Here is a 14863-nt window from a genome sequence, read left to right as displayed (position 1 = left end):
AGGACAGTGTCCACACACCCTGACCCTGAAGTTATTCCAGCGCTTTCTACAGTCCTCACCATTACGGGGTACCCGGAACACGGCAGTCACCTTCTGGCTGATGGCATGCCAGATGGCTGTCCTGAGTTGGCCTGATTTCTTTACGCTGCCTTCTGCCGCACAGCTCCTCGCAGTGGGCCACAACCTCATCAGTGAGGAAAACCATTTCTCCCTCACTGAACTTTGGTTTCTGTAGGCAATTTTCTTGCACCTTGCCTCTCTGTGACATTTTACCTATCTTCCAGGTGCAGATGGCTGCAGGAAGTGGTAGATTGTAGTTGGATTGTATTTTTCAAGATGGCCTCCGCCATGCTTTCCGTGCCGGCGATGACACAATTTAGGGGATGGTAGTGCTATTAGCGCCAATTTGTTCAGTGGTGAGCCTTATTTTGGTGCAGTTTCTGCCACGCAGGAATAGCGTTAGCGCTGGAGTTGGATGCATGTTCAAGCCAGGTTGTGATGCAGCACTAATTCCACCCCACAACCCAGCTCTAATGCTATTTCTGCTCAGCGGTAATTTGCGCAGGAATACCGCCAGACTTGTGATGAGGCTCAAACTATTTTCCTCTTTATTATTTTCCTCATGGAAGTAAAATGGGATACAGTCCTTAATTGATGAGCTCACAATATACATGATCAAACATGGCCATTTTTTATTTAAAATCCCAACAATTGACAACCCATTAACCGAAAAATTAGCAGAATAGAAGGAAATGTTTTATGGAGCAATATATACCAGAATATATCTATATAATAAATGCATGGACATTCGTTATGTGGGAGCACAATGAGGCATGAATAGAAAAGATGATTGAGTGCACTACATTCTGGTTTTGGTGACATATACGAAGAAAGACATGACATTAAAGAATATATTTGCCATGATACAAAGCCTAACAGACTGATGGAAAATTCACTAAGCCAGGGAATATCTCTCATCATACTGAGACAATAACTGCAGTGGAAAGGCCCTGGGACATAGGTGACCTGTCGTGAATGCCCCTTCCTTAAGAAACACACAATAAATAACCTAGTATCATTACTCTAATTATAATATACAATATATTTGAGTTTGTATCTTCATCAAAAAAGGAACAAGGCGCTTGAATTGATGTATTTTATTTAATAGTGACCCAATGGAAACAAATCCACATTATTGGTAGATATCAATTAATAAAGCCTGCAGCAAGTATTCCAGGCTTTCATCAGTCAGAAAGATTCAATAACTGTGGCTGGGATTTTTAATCATGGAAGACCCTTGAGGTCAGAACTCACTCAACAGAGTTGTTTCTGTACTACAAAGGAGCCTCTGCAGCTCGGGCTCCATTCAACAGGAAAGGAGTTGCTAGCGAGATTATCACCTCAAAACATTTGTACATACCATGTTAAGTATTTAGCTTTTACAGAAGGATTTTCAACCTTTTATACATGCAAACTAAACACAGCTCAGAAAATCCTACTGCTTATTTGATAACAACCAGGGGTTGTCCCTGACAGAGAACATGTCTGCACTGGGGTTCAACCAGCTCTTGAATGATCCAATGCACATGGCTCACCTGAAATTGTTACAAGACAACAGGTCAATAAACGTTACGTTATCCCCACTCACAATTGGGGTTCCTCCACCCATGGGTGTCTATTTATATCACAAAAGAAGGATGGATGATTCCAACACTTTGACAAAGAGCCCTACTCCTAAACTGTGTATATCTCATATTGCCGCTTCCTGACATATCCAGACTGTTCTACTCTTGGAACAGCTGCTCTTTTCCTTTCTTGGTTACAGCTACATTAGGTGCTGCCTCTATTTCATGATACCTGACCTTTCTTGGAGGAACACAGTACCCCTGGACATTCTTTGGAGAATGCCTTGGACTTCTTTTGTGACCTTTGTCAACACCATCTGGATTTCTGGATACTTGCATCACTTCTGTGTAGCCCATAGTTATTTCCTTGTGCCACCTGGGTCCGGCCCATGTGGACCATATTGTCCTCCAGCGGTAGCGCTTTGTTGTTCAGTCCTCCTGGTCTATGGACTCCCAAAGGAATACAGCAGGCAATCCAGATTATCATCAAGTCCCTTCTCTGTAGATCATAAGGGCATTACAAAAGGGGAGGCAAGTGAAACCTGGGTTGGTATTGACCTAACGAGTGTCATAGTTTTCTTTTATCTATCAGAGAGAGACTTTTCTCTGGAATTCTAATGTTTACACTCCAACATCCTGTTCTGGGGTTACTTCTCTCTGCAGTGCAGGTTTTTTGGGAGGAAAGTCTTAACCACTTACCTGAGTTTTCCTTCAAACCTCCTGGTCCCCACTTATGTTCTGAGAGGCCGGACTGAACCTGACACTGCCAGGGACAATGCATCATTAAATTTTATTTGGCACCAAACATAAAGGAAAAACACATACTGTAGCCTTTATGGCTACCTGGCTAGATGGAATTGTGTGCATTGTGGTAAATTCAATAGATGCACCCATTTTGAGATAAATGTAGCTACACGAGCATTAGGCTTCACTGCTTCAATACATGGGCACTGTCAAGATTGAATCATATTTGTTGTATTTATTCAGTAAAGACAGTACTAAAAGTATTTTGTTTTTGATCTGTATTTCAATGGAGCCTAAGGTTTGGAACCATAGTTCAGCTGCAGGGAGTTCTGCTTTGTTCAGTTCATATTGGCTGTTGTCACCCTACCACCGTTTTGAGATTTTCTGGATTGCATTACCAAGTAAAAGAAACATTCTGGTGTGGGATGGATTAAAATGCCATGAACAAATCAGTTCTAATGCGATTATTCTGCATGTATGGGAGTGAACCTTTGCTATCCTTGAAGATCTGTCTTAAGTCATGCAATTTGCAACTTTCCTTATTCTGCAAGAATTAGGGTTAAGTAAGCAATGGTTTTTGCTTATACCTTTCAGCAGTATATCCCAATTTGAGGTATCTAGTATCACGCGGCTGTACTAGGGCCTACCAATCAGCCTGCACGGAGAAGCCACTAGCCAAAAATCATATATCATTGAAAAAACCACAGAAACACCCACACCACCATTTTCTACTCTAAAGAATACCAGCTGAAGCTGCAAAACCATAGCCATAAAACCCTTCTTTATCCTCATAAGGGTAGTGGAGCTAGTTCATGGCTACAACTCCAACAAAATAATCCTAACCAGAACATGCACATAATTGAGATGGCTGAGACCTTGTTTATTACATTTCTCGCTTGTCTTCTTAAACCTTGTTCCTCTGTAGCTATTGCTAAAATACAAAAAATGGATATGCAGTGATTATATCAAATAGAAAACAACAAATTAAATTTTAACGAATGAACAAACCATGAAAACAAAAATAACAAATTTTGGAAAAAACTAAAAGTGGGGTTGGGAGAGGGAATAGTGGTTTTGTTGGTGGAGAAAAAGTATTACTCAAAAAAAGGGGGTGCTTTGTAGGGGCACCCCCACCCCCGAAAACAACAAAAAGGATATTCGTTATTTTGGTTTTAGTTATTTTTCTACGTTAACATTTCATTCGTTGTTTTTTCATTCGATAAAATCACATCTAACCCCAAAAATGACCCAATACTGGAGGTGGAGATGCGTTCATTTTCAAATTCTAGCTTCATATCTCTCGCTTGAAATCATCCCATCATAAATATGTGAAATGGTGGCCATTTTACCACCAAACCTTGATCCAGCTACAAAATTATCACCTGCCACTGTTACTCTTGCCCCTTATGGAATTTCAGGAGAACTTGTCTCCCTTCCTCACTCAGGTCTTCCTCTCATTTTAACAGCTTCTGATTGCAGACAATCTTAACTTCTAGCTGGAAGATGCATGTCACTTTCTGCAGATTGTTCCTTGACCTATTTTGCTGTTGAACAGCTTTATTATCGTCCCTTAGCTATACAAGAAAGACACATGAAAGCAATCACAAAACTAATGAAACATGTCCAAATAAATATTTAGACACGTTCATATTCAATGTATTTGATCCAGCCAACTGCTGACATTGCGCAGATAGTATCTCACCGATTTGCAGTATAGCCACATAGTTAAAATGCACTTCTAGAAATGTACAGGCTAGACTTAACGATTTTCAAATCAGCCATACCTTACCTCGGGATCCTGCAAGTACATGTGTACATATATAAAACTCATGTCCTACTTAACACTTATAAGTCAGGATTTAAAAATGAAATAAATAACATTTGCTGCCATTGCACACTTGTCACTGCAGCACAGCTCGGTGCCTCTTAAACCGTGTTAATGTCGAAGCTAAGGAATAGTGAAATGAGAAGCAATCACTTCAGAATAATAGGAAGTGGATTAAGTCCTCATTGACTTTGGGGCAAAGCCTGCAGCAGGGATTTCTATTGCATGTTAGTTCCCACTTTGCTGTATTGTCAGCCAAAGGCAGTATCTCCAGCCTCATCTTCATAAGGAGATTAGTAGCTGGGAAGTTTACCCCCTCCTCCAAATGTTTTTCTAGGCTAGGGCTTTTTTTCGTTGATAGATAACACTGTAGAGATCCGCTTGTCAGCGATTATTTTTTGCCATGATGTTATTGATGGAATAAATATTATACTGGTACTATATCATCCCCAGAGTTGTTATACTAATATTGCTGGAGTCATCTCACATATAACCAAATCCAGCTCTCGGTTCATGTCGTGGATGTGTAAAAACCATGGGAGTGATGCCGACCCTGGGGAGTAACATGCCCTCCCTATAGGATGCTATACTGGAAGAGCTCCATAATTTGTACCAATATAAAAGGTGCTTGAACCTCGCCTCAAACCCTATGCGTCTAATGCCAAGTTCGATTCTTAGTGCGTCATTTGGTTCACTAACAGTAAGGGATAACAGGGACTTTAAGATTTTGTTTTCTGCTGTTTCTAGTGGGTGCAGGCGAGTGGCCCATATCTCAGCCCTATATTGGGGTGGCTGGCATAGCTTGGCAGCGATAACCGTCCAGGAAGGCTACAGTTTCATGACCACCATATCTTTTAGAGAATCTCGTAGTTACCCCCATCCCTCCTTGTTTTGCCAAAATTATAGCACTCTTCTCCACCTGGGCAGTACAGATTCCCATTTCAGATTGCCAGGCACCCAGATATTTGCAGATTGATTCTTTTTCTAATTGGGCAGAGGAGAGTGAAATAGTGATATGTGTTTTTTCCTCCTGAAACAGTACATATATATATATATATATTTAACGTTCATTCGTAATCCTTTACCTCACATTAATGCCTGAAGACGTCTAACTATGTTTGAAGCCCAGATGGTGTTTTGGAGATTTAGATTGCATTATCTGCAAATAAAAGTATACCTATTTTAGTTTCTCCAATTGATGGTGTTTCTGCATCCTGGTCGTATATGTTCTTTGCAAGGGAATTCATATATGATAAAAAAAAAAAATAAAAAGGGGCCCAGAACTCACAACTGGCCATGCCCTTGTTTCACTGGAAATGTTTACGTATGAGTCCTCTTAGTGCCAAATCTGACAATGGCAGTATTCCCATTGTGGAACCTGTATGCAGCTGTTTCAGAGCCGGTGCATCACCCAGGTCTAACATTTCTTTCCACAGTAACATTCGAGGGACACTATGGAAGGCTGTCTTCAAAGTGATAGTGTTTGGGCTCGTGCAATCATACATTTTTGTATTGATGAAAATAATCTAAAAACTTGATTACATGCTGAAAACCCCTTCTTAAACCAGCCGGTATATCTACTAAAATGTTAGAATTGACTGTCCACTCGTGCGGGCGACCCAATAGCACTTTCTCGTACAATTTAGCTAAGGAATATTTTAGTGAAATTGGTCAATAACTTGCTCCGTCAGAGTGATCACTCTTTTTGTATATTGGAATTATGGTTGCACTTCACCAGCTTTGGGGGATTCCAAGACCTACAATAGTGTGAACAATTTTGGTTAGGAAAGGGATCCATATGTTGGGTCTGCTTCTAAACAATTCTCCCAGAATCTATTCTGGGCCAGGGGCTATTCCAGACTTGTGGGCATTTATAGCTGCCTCAACTTCACTCTCCAAGAATGATAGTTGTCCTCTTAGCTCAGATGAAGCCACAGATTTAAGGATATATGTAGTCATTTCAGACACAGGGTGATTACACTTGTACATATGCTTGAAATGAGTAAACCAAACAGATTGTTGGATTCGGGGTAGTTTGGGGGAATGGCTTATCAATTCCCCTGCTGTCACAAACTGCCTGAATCTTCCTGTATCCTTTGCCTATATATAAATATAAGCTGGCTCCATTTGTTTTATAAATTCCTTTTCTTACTCAAACCTAGTGTCTGCTGTGACGAATCCTCGGATATCATCCCTTCTCCCCTAGGGGGTGAGCTTTCCCATGGGGCCACGGCAGTGTGTCCACAGTACAATAGTCTCCCAGGGGGTGGTGCACCGGGGGAGGATCACATGGGAGTGGAAGCTCCTTATGGGATTATGGATGACCACTTTCAGAGAGTGTGGTATCCCACCACCTTATTAGACCCTCACTCCTTACCCAAACCAAGTTCTCCCTAACGTTCTCCAGGAAGTGTTAATATCTGTCATCGTAAGTCTAAAGCACTTAATATGATAGAGATAACTAATAATCCTAGAAATACCAAATGCTTTCTGTGTAGCTCTACCATCACTATTGTGATGAAGAAGAGGAACAGAAGTTTGATGAATACTCCAGAGAACTGGACCGAACAGTCTAGTCTTTCACCATATTCGTTTGGCCCTCAGACATACAAAAACATAGAGGGAAAGCAAGATGAAGAGAGCAGTCCTCGAGTGAGGAATATGGACAGACGCCAACCCGGCATACCAGAAATTGAAGCAGGAGATGCTGTGCATGGAGCAGAAATTGGGAATGAGAAAGCAGACAAAGGAGGAGGAGCTTCTTTGTGCGCTGCCCAAACAATCCTCCGAGCGTCCCGAAGCCTTGGAAGCCACCGAGAAGTGATGCTCTGTCCCGCGAAGCTAGAACTGGAAGAGTGGCTGCCAAAGAGAAACTGACGATAAACTGATTGGTGTGGACCCAGCTGACCGAAACAAGCAACTGAGTGCTCCTAAAGCCCGTAAGGAAGTACCTCTTACCAGAAGACACACACCAGAGGAACAGGTACACGGTCAAAGCTGAAGGTGCTCAAGGTCGAGGAGGTGCCGGGACGCAACAAGGACATAAGAGTGAGAAGGTCTGGGACCCTGGGACAAGTCAAGAGAGTGCAGAAGGGAGCATACGTTTGGCGGGAGAGTAAACCAAGCTATTATAATAGCACACTGTGAGTCTGGGACCCGCACCCATGTAAGAATCAGAGAGAAAGGGGTTCTGGGACCCTGAATAAAGCAGATATGACACAGATAGGAGCACATGCTTGGCAAGAGAGTAAACCAAGCCATTGCACAGAACATTGTGAGCCTGGGACCCACACCCATATGAAAGCCAAAGAATAAGAGGATCTGAGACCCTGAGAGATACAAGAGAGAGTCCATGAGACAAGCGCTTCACAGGAGACTCGACCAAGCTGGACATATGCTTGGCAGGAGAGTGAACCAAGCTGTTATGTTAATTCATTGTGAGTCTAGGAATCGCACTAAAGGAGTGAAACAAGCTTGACATATATGTGGCAGGCGTGTACACCAAGCTGTTATGTTCATTCATCGTGAGTCTGGGACTCGCACCCAAAAGAGTGTTTGAGAATAGGAAGGCTCATGACCCTGAAGACAAGGGAGACTGGTTTGATGAAAAACACATGCTTGGTAGAGAAATACACCAAGCCAGTATTTTAAAGAATGAATAGTCTCAGATTCACACCCTCATGAAGATATAAAATGCAGTGACATTTACCTGAGAAGATACAGGATCTTTAGGATCCAAAGAAAAGGAAAGTAGAACCAGACGGAATCCAGGGGAAAGGAACAAACCCCTACAAACCTGGGTCTTTCCCCTGGTAGAACATGTATTTTCTCTTTTGGATCACCCAAGACATTGAGAGCTGTTCTTTTGGCATGAGGTATCATGAATTCTTTACTTTGGAAGAAGCCAACCCTACACAGTTGATGTAGATTATTAATGTTATGGACAGAAGTAGCATTTTGGGACACAGTGGTAACAAACATTTTGTTTTGACATCTTGACGTATTCCTTAGTTTCCTTTCAGGCAGGGAACCCCTTCCAGAATTTAGGGAAAGTGAGGCATTTTCTCCACCATTGTATTGGTTAGAAAGGTTTATAGCCAACTATATGCCACTGTTGTGTCCGATCTTTCCTCCTGCACCCTTACACTGCTTATACAATGTTCTAAGATGCACAATCTCATCCTTTCGATTCCCAGCTTTGAGTGCTCTTAGAAGCCTTCTTTTGGCTATCCTGCACTCTTTGTTAAACCATTCTCCTTTTGCCCTTGTAGCCCTGATGTCTTTCATCACATAAGGGTCGAAAAGCTGAGATATGTTGTGATGCACATCTTTGCATGACATAGGCCATATATCAGAATTAGAGGGAGGACTCAGCAAGAAGAACAGATCATCATAAAGAATGCTTATTTTGGTTGGGGCTGCAGTTTTATCCCTATTCACCCTCCTTCAGGCCCAAGTTATTTTCATTGTATTTACGATAACAGGACCAGCCTGGTTGTTTGTCAATGTTAAGCATTGGGACAACCCTAAATTGGGACAACCCTAAAATCTTTCATAAGCCTCCAACTTGAAATGATCGAAATGTGGGGCTGCCAGTGTATTCCTCTCCGATTATTTTGCAGCGTAAGCCCAGATAATTAAGAAATATTGCTCGATTTTTGCCATTCTTGTAGTATTTATAAGTGTTTGTGCCGCTATACTCCAGGACCTTGCACGCCTCGTTTTGCTACCTTTGTATGTTTTTAAGCAAGGGGAAGGCTTCGATTTGGCAGTTAAGTTCCCCTGCAAGAATTAGATGGTTGACCCTCTGGGCATGCATTTGCTCCTCTATTAACAGGAGAGAGTTCTTAAAACTGGTAAATGTAATCGTGTCATGTCTTAAATACACATTGCACAAGTTGATTAGTACCTCCAGTAGGTTCCGGTGATCCAAAGTCCAACTTCATGGCCTCCTAGAAAAATATATTATCCACCCATATTGAGAGCCCCCCACATGGTCTTCAACATGGGCCTTTCAATGATAATTAATTGTTGCAATGATTGATAATCCTGGATGTGTTCCTCATTCGCCACACACATTACTTGAAAGCAGATCACGCTGAGGGATTTAACAAACAGGCATCACCTGTGGTCCTCGATCTTGCTGCCAAACCTGCCACATTCCAAGACTGAAGTTTTATCTTTTCCTTGTTTTCTTTCTTGGTTTTGAGCATTGGAATTTTGTCTGCTAGTAGGGGGGGGGCTTATTTCTCAGACAAGGACAATTAAACCCTTCCCTTCTCATGGTGTCACAGTTGTTTTACACCATTTATGGGCACCAAAGCATGTCTTCCAAAATTGCATTCACCTGTGGAACAACGTCATTGCAGGCATGTCAGGCTAGGTTACAATGTATGTAGCCTCTTCCCTCTAAGCTTTACATGCACATGTATCTTAGACAAAACATGTTTTAATGGGAGTTCATAAACATGATCTATTCATTGTTAATGTTTTAAATGTTTTTCACCACACATTTAACAATGTAGTATGCAATCCATTCCCATTGTTCAGGGAGGAGAGTTGTCTCATGGCTGAAAGTGGCTATGGAGCCAGTTCTTTTACTTGCAGTCAACAATGACCAAAAGTGGCACATTGGAGTTTATGTATTTGTTTTAACATATATATTTGTGTCTGTGTACTGCTGATGCAGAAAACAAGATTTGAAATGTAATGTGGCATACAAAACCATAAATACAAGTACACAATACTGGAAATAGGAAAGTGAATGTAGAGTGCAATTAGTAATGCTTTTTCATACTTTATTGTTACAATTTACAAATGTAGGTGAATCATTTTAGCCATTGGAAGTGCTTGACAAATTATGCCAGCGGGATAGTCTGTCTGACTGTATTGCCTTTTTATTTCATATATTCATATTAAAAAGATAAACGGGAAAAGCTTTTTTTCAGGTGATGTCTAAGTACTGCCTTTGCCACAATTATAGTACCTGCCACTGGTCATGTTGCAACTAAACACATATCTTCACCCCACAGGTGGACTTTCCAATGGAAGATCACATCAGTGATGCATGCTCTAATGATTTGCTGGATATCTTACTTCAGAAGGCGGCTGCAAATTCGGGCATAGAATCTGCGTCATCAGGGAGCAGAGGATCGACAGCCTCAGAGTCTTTGATGTGGGGGTCTAATGGATGCAATGTGTCCAGAAGCAAAAGAGGTACAGTCATTTGCTATCTTGTTAACTCAAATTGTTTTTTAGATGAACATTTTATGAACTGCATGGTTGTGTCTATGCAAGTGCCAGGTTGGAATGGAACACAAGACTTGGCTCTGCACACTTACCTTCTTTCGACCTCAAAGCAATGGACTTATGTCACCAATTTGCCAAGCTGTGAAACATAGAGATCTCACCAGCGGTACTTCTCCCTCCCCATTACTCAATTAGTCTCAAGATGGGGGCTGAAAGGGTCTTCAGAAGACTTGAGGACTGAGATGCTTTGTGAATTGTGTGACTAAATCTTGTGTCAATGCAAACAATTACTTTTTTTCTTGTGTACATATTAAAGATTCAGGCAAGGATTTTCCTTGCTCATTAACAGATTGTGCTCTATACTGTAGTGAAGTAAAATGTCTCCCCATATGGTTTGGCAGCACACATGAGGTAAACAAAATACAAAGAACCCCACAAAAAGGTCTTTTGCATAAACCTACTGTTTCCACTGTCAGGGGACACCACGACAATATTTTATAATATATAAGGAAAAACAGATCTAATTAACATTTAAGAATTAACATTTAACGAGAAAAAAGGTGTATCACACATTGGCTATTTCATTAGAAAAAATATTTTTATTATAGAAATACAAAATTACAAAAAGACAACGTTTAACGATTGTTGTAAAACATTGAGAAGAGCTAGCCCTGATGAATGTCAGACACTTAGGAGTCAACAGACAGAAACATGTTGGGTCACATACAGAATGCAACAAATACATTTTTTACTAATGTTTGTATGTTAAACGTGGTATTTTTGTAATTTTGAATGTGGCATGGTTGTTTTTCAATTTATATTTATGTGTTGTACGTAATCGTCCGGTCAAAAAACCTGGGTTTAGGGTTTTTCTTATTCTGTGTATTATTTTAACAGTTATTTATGAGAATGATGTCTCTTTTTTCTATAATAAAAATATGTTTTCTAATGAAATAGCCAATGTGTGATACACCTTTTTTCTCGTTAAATGTTAATTAGATCTGTTTTCCCCATATGGTTTACCATATCATTAGATCCACAGTAATATAGCGCAATAATAAATTGTAAACCAAAATATATGCTCTTTCTTTGCACTATTCTCTATCCTGGCCAGGGCATTAGTTCCCTTACCATACTTAATGTAGTTGTTATTGTTTATTTATTTATTTATTTTTTGTTTTATTGGTTAATCATATTTAAACCTTTAAAATTCCTCCATTATCAAGTTCATCATCATTAGATAGATACGTGTCCAATGTTTGTTCAAAATGGGTTAAGTTTTGCCGATATCAGTTCACTCAGTCCAGCCGGCCTGCTGGAATTAACTCACTGTTCGGGGCCGTCTTCCTCCTGATCCAAATTTAGGGATTCAACAAATTTAATGCGTCTAAAGTTCTGTCAACCTTTTGAGCTGTCATTAGCCGCTCCCAATATTCCTCTTCCGTCTCCTCAGAGATGTTACTAGTATAACTACCCATGTATGCCTGTCGTTTCGGTTCGAAGGTCGGGCAGGCTAACATCACCTGCCTAACAGATTCTAGTTGGTCTTTATTTTTACAGAACCTGCAATATGCTGTTGATTTTTCAATAAGCCTTCTTCTCCATTTTACCTCTCTGCAATGTCATATGTTAAGCCCGCAGTGCATCAGGAAATCTCTATAGTAGTTAGATGGAAATTTCCACAGGTACGGTGGGAGCCTGTTTAGGCCTTTATTTCCCAGATGATATTATAGCACTGGTTTATTTTCAGTCTTTTCTCCTGTGTTTCCTCCTGTGTTTCCTCCCAGTCCTTTTCCCGGATAGTCCTTTTGGCCTTATCTGGGTTACACTTCAGGGTGTCTTCCGAGACATCCACCTGTTCCAAGCTCGCTTTACATCTCTTTTTCTAATTGAGGAAAATTGGGTCTCCATTTGGTACCCCCATCCGCGCTAGGATTTCAAACAGCTGAGATTGATTGTCGAGGATACATTTTCTGTAGAGGGATAAAGGTTTCCATAGTGCAATTGAGACCATGGATTGGAGCCTTAGCTCTGTTCTTATGATCTCTAGCGGTAGTTAGTTCGGGAGGTGCAAGATCTTTCGCCAAAAATAGGCCTCAGATAGATTCCATACTTCCCATTTTAGGGCTAGAAGTGCCTCCGCTCCATACGTAATTATGGCCACCACTTTTTGCTTGTAAAAAGTTATTATCAGTGTCAGGGAAAATTTACCGTACCTACGATGTAAAATTATTCCTTGGTTGGTCAAGGCCGTTAGTTTTTCTCGAATCAATGCATAATGCGCCTGTTCATTGCAGTTTTTATTTATCATTATCCCAAGATACATTGTAGTTTCCACCTCCTCCTATTTTTCCTTTTCCAATGACCACGTCTGGATTTTCCCTGCTGATTTTCTTCCGCAACATGACCTCATGGTTAGGACCATGGATTTTTTTTACGTTGATCTTCATGTCATTGTCTTTTAAGTATTTGTTAAAGGCCTCTATCCGTCGCTGCAGTCCTATTGGCGTTTGGTCTACAAATACCGCGTCATTGGCATACAGCATCCACGGTATCTCGGTTCCATTTATCTTCGGAGGCAAGGCACGGATCTGATCTTGGGTGATCTTCATGTCTGCCATATATAGGACAAAGAGGAAAGGGGCTAGCGCACATCCCTGTTTTATTCCCTGGGAAGTTTTGATCTTCCTAGATAGCTTTCCATTAGCTGTGATTTGGACCTGGATTGAGGTGTCGGTATATCGGGCTTCGATAGCTTCCAGCAGGTCTGTTGGGCACCCCCAGTTCCTTATTTATGACCACAGGCGCTCTCTATTTATCCCATCGAATGCTTGTTCGAGGTCAATAAAGGCCAAATAGGTTGTTTTTTTTCCTTCTAAAGCCTTCGCCTTCAGCAGGTTGATCAAAAAACAGATTGAGGGCGGTACCAACGCCACTTACGAAGGCTGTTTGTCTTTCGTCCAAGATTTTAGCCTGGGAGGCCCATTCTTTTAGGTCCCTTAGTAGGATGGACGCAAAAATCTTGCCAATTGAGTCTAATAGCGCAATCGGCCTTTAATTTCTGGGGTTTCCCAGGTCCCCCTTTTTGTAAATCGGCACGATGTAAGCCTCAGTCCACGTGGTTGGTATTTGCCTAGCTTTTATAATTTGTTGAAAAAGTACGTGTATTAGGTCGGACCAATCTTCACAGTTTTCTTTCTGCATTTTGTTCGAGATACCGTCTGGGCCTGCTGCCCTGGAAGTGCTAAGTTTTTTAATTAGAATTAGTATATCGTCTCTGTCGAATTCCAGGTCCCATGAGATGTCTTCAGGCTTCTCCTTTATGACTTTTTCCTGGGTTTTCCCTTCATAGAGTGAGGTATAATGCTGAAACCAGTTTTCCTCTGAGACTTGGTTAACACCTATTGCCGATTGGTTAAGGTCCCTGTTGTTAAGTAGGTCCCACGTACTTGTGTTATTTGTTGATATTGCGGCTAACATTTTCTCTGCATCTCTTTGTGTTCTCAGATAGCGAGTTGAGCGCAGCCAGTTTTTGTATGTTTGCCGCTCTATATTGTTTTCGTCTGCCAACTACGAGTTCGTCATATGCATGTTTTTTTTAAATGTGTTTAACTTTAGTTGAATCGTGCTTGACCACATAGGCTTCCAACAACCATTTATACTCGACCACCTGGCATCCTTGTATTCCTGTACCATTTTTGGGATCATCTGGTTTTTCAGCCTCAGTCGATTTCTTCCCCACGACACCTCCGTTTCCATCATTCTTTTACTGCCTATGGTTGATCTTATATCCCAAGCGAGTTCTATTGCCAACAAACAGTGATCGCTATTCGCTTGTTTGGCTATTGTGAATGAATTTATCTAGGCAAACGTATTCCCCCCTACAAAACAACAGTCTAGGCAAGCTCCCGATTTTCCACTGTGCCATGTATTGGCACTCATTAGATCTCCTCTCGTCTGGCCATTTAGCATCCTCATATCGTGGATTCGCATTTCCTTCATCCATGTTTTCTCTTTTCCTAATAGTTGTTCTGTTTCTTTGATTTTACCCTCTTTGTCCAACAATTTAATGTTTAGATCCCCATTTAATAATATCAACTGGTCTTTTTCCTCCGTCATAGATTTATCAATGGCATCCATAATCGATTTTAGATAGGTCACCTGCCTAGGCATTTTTTCACTCCAATAGGTGTTAATCAGGATCATCCTTGCCGGCTCTTCCTTTTCCTCTGCTTTAAATGTTATTTTCAATATTTGCAGGTATGGCTTTGGGATGTGATGTTCTAGCACTTTTAGAGGGCTATCCAATTTCTTTAATATCATAAGGCCCCCAAATGGTCTTCCCGTTGGACCCTTTCTGGCCGGGTTAATGTAGACTTCATAGCCCTCACACACTGGTGGCTCACGCAGCCAGGATTCC

At 41.1% G+C, this 14863-nt stretch overlaps 1 protein-coding gene across 1 annotated transcript in view; it reads left to right on the top strand.

Moving 5' to 3' along the window:
• Nucleotides 1-14863, top strand: part of LOC138492881 (period circadian protein homolog 2-like) — a 344827-nt gene that overhangs the window by 296105 nt on the left and 33859 nt on the right. The window contains 1 exon segment of the mRNA XM_069620199.1: nt 10227-10410. Within this exon segment, the coding sequence (XP_069476300.1) occupies nt 10227-10410 (184 nt within the window).

The sequence above is a fragment of the Ambystoma mexicanum genome, chromosome 10 (assembly GCF_040938575.1).
Source record: "Ambystoma mexicanum isolate Mex_15411 chromosome 10, UKY_AmexF1_1, whole genome shotgun sequence".
Lineage (NCBI taxonomy): Eukaryota > Metazoa > Chordata > Amphibia > Caudata > Ambystomatidae > Ambystoma > Ambystoma mexicanum.
Note: the sequence above shows the minus strand (reverse complement) of the source record. Positions and strands in the feature narration are given on the sequence as shown.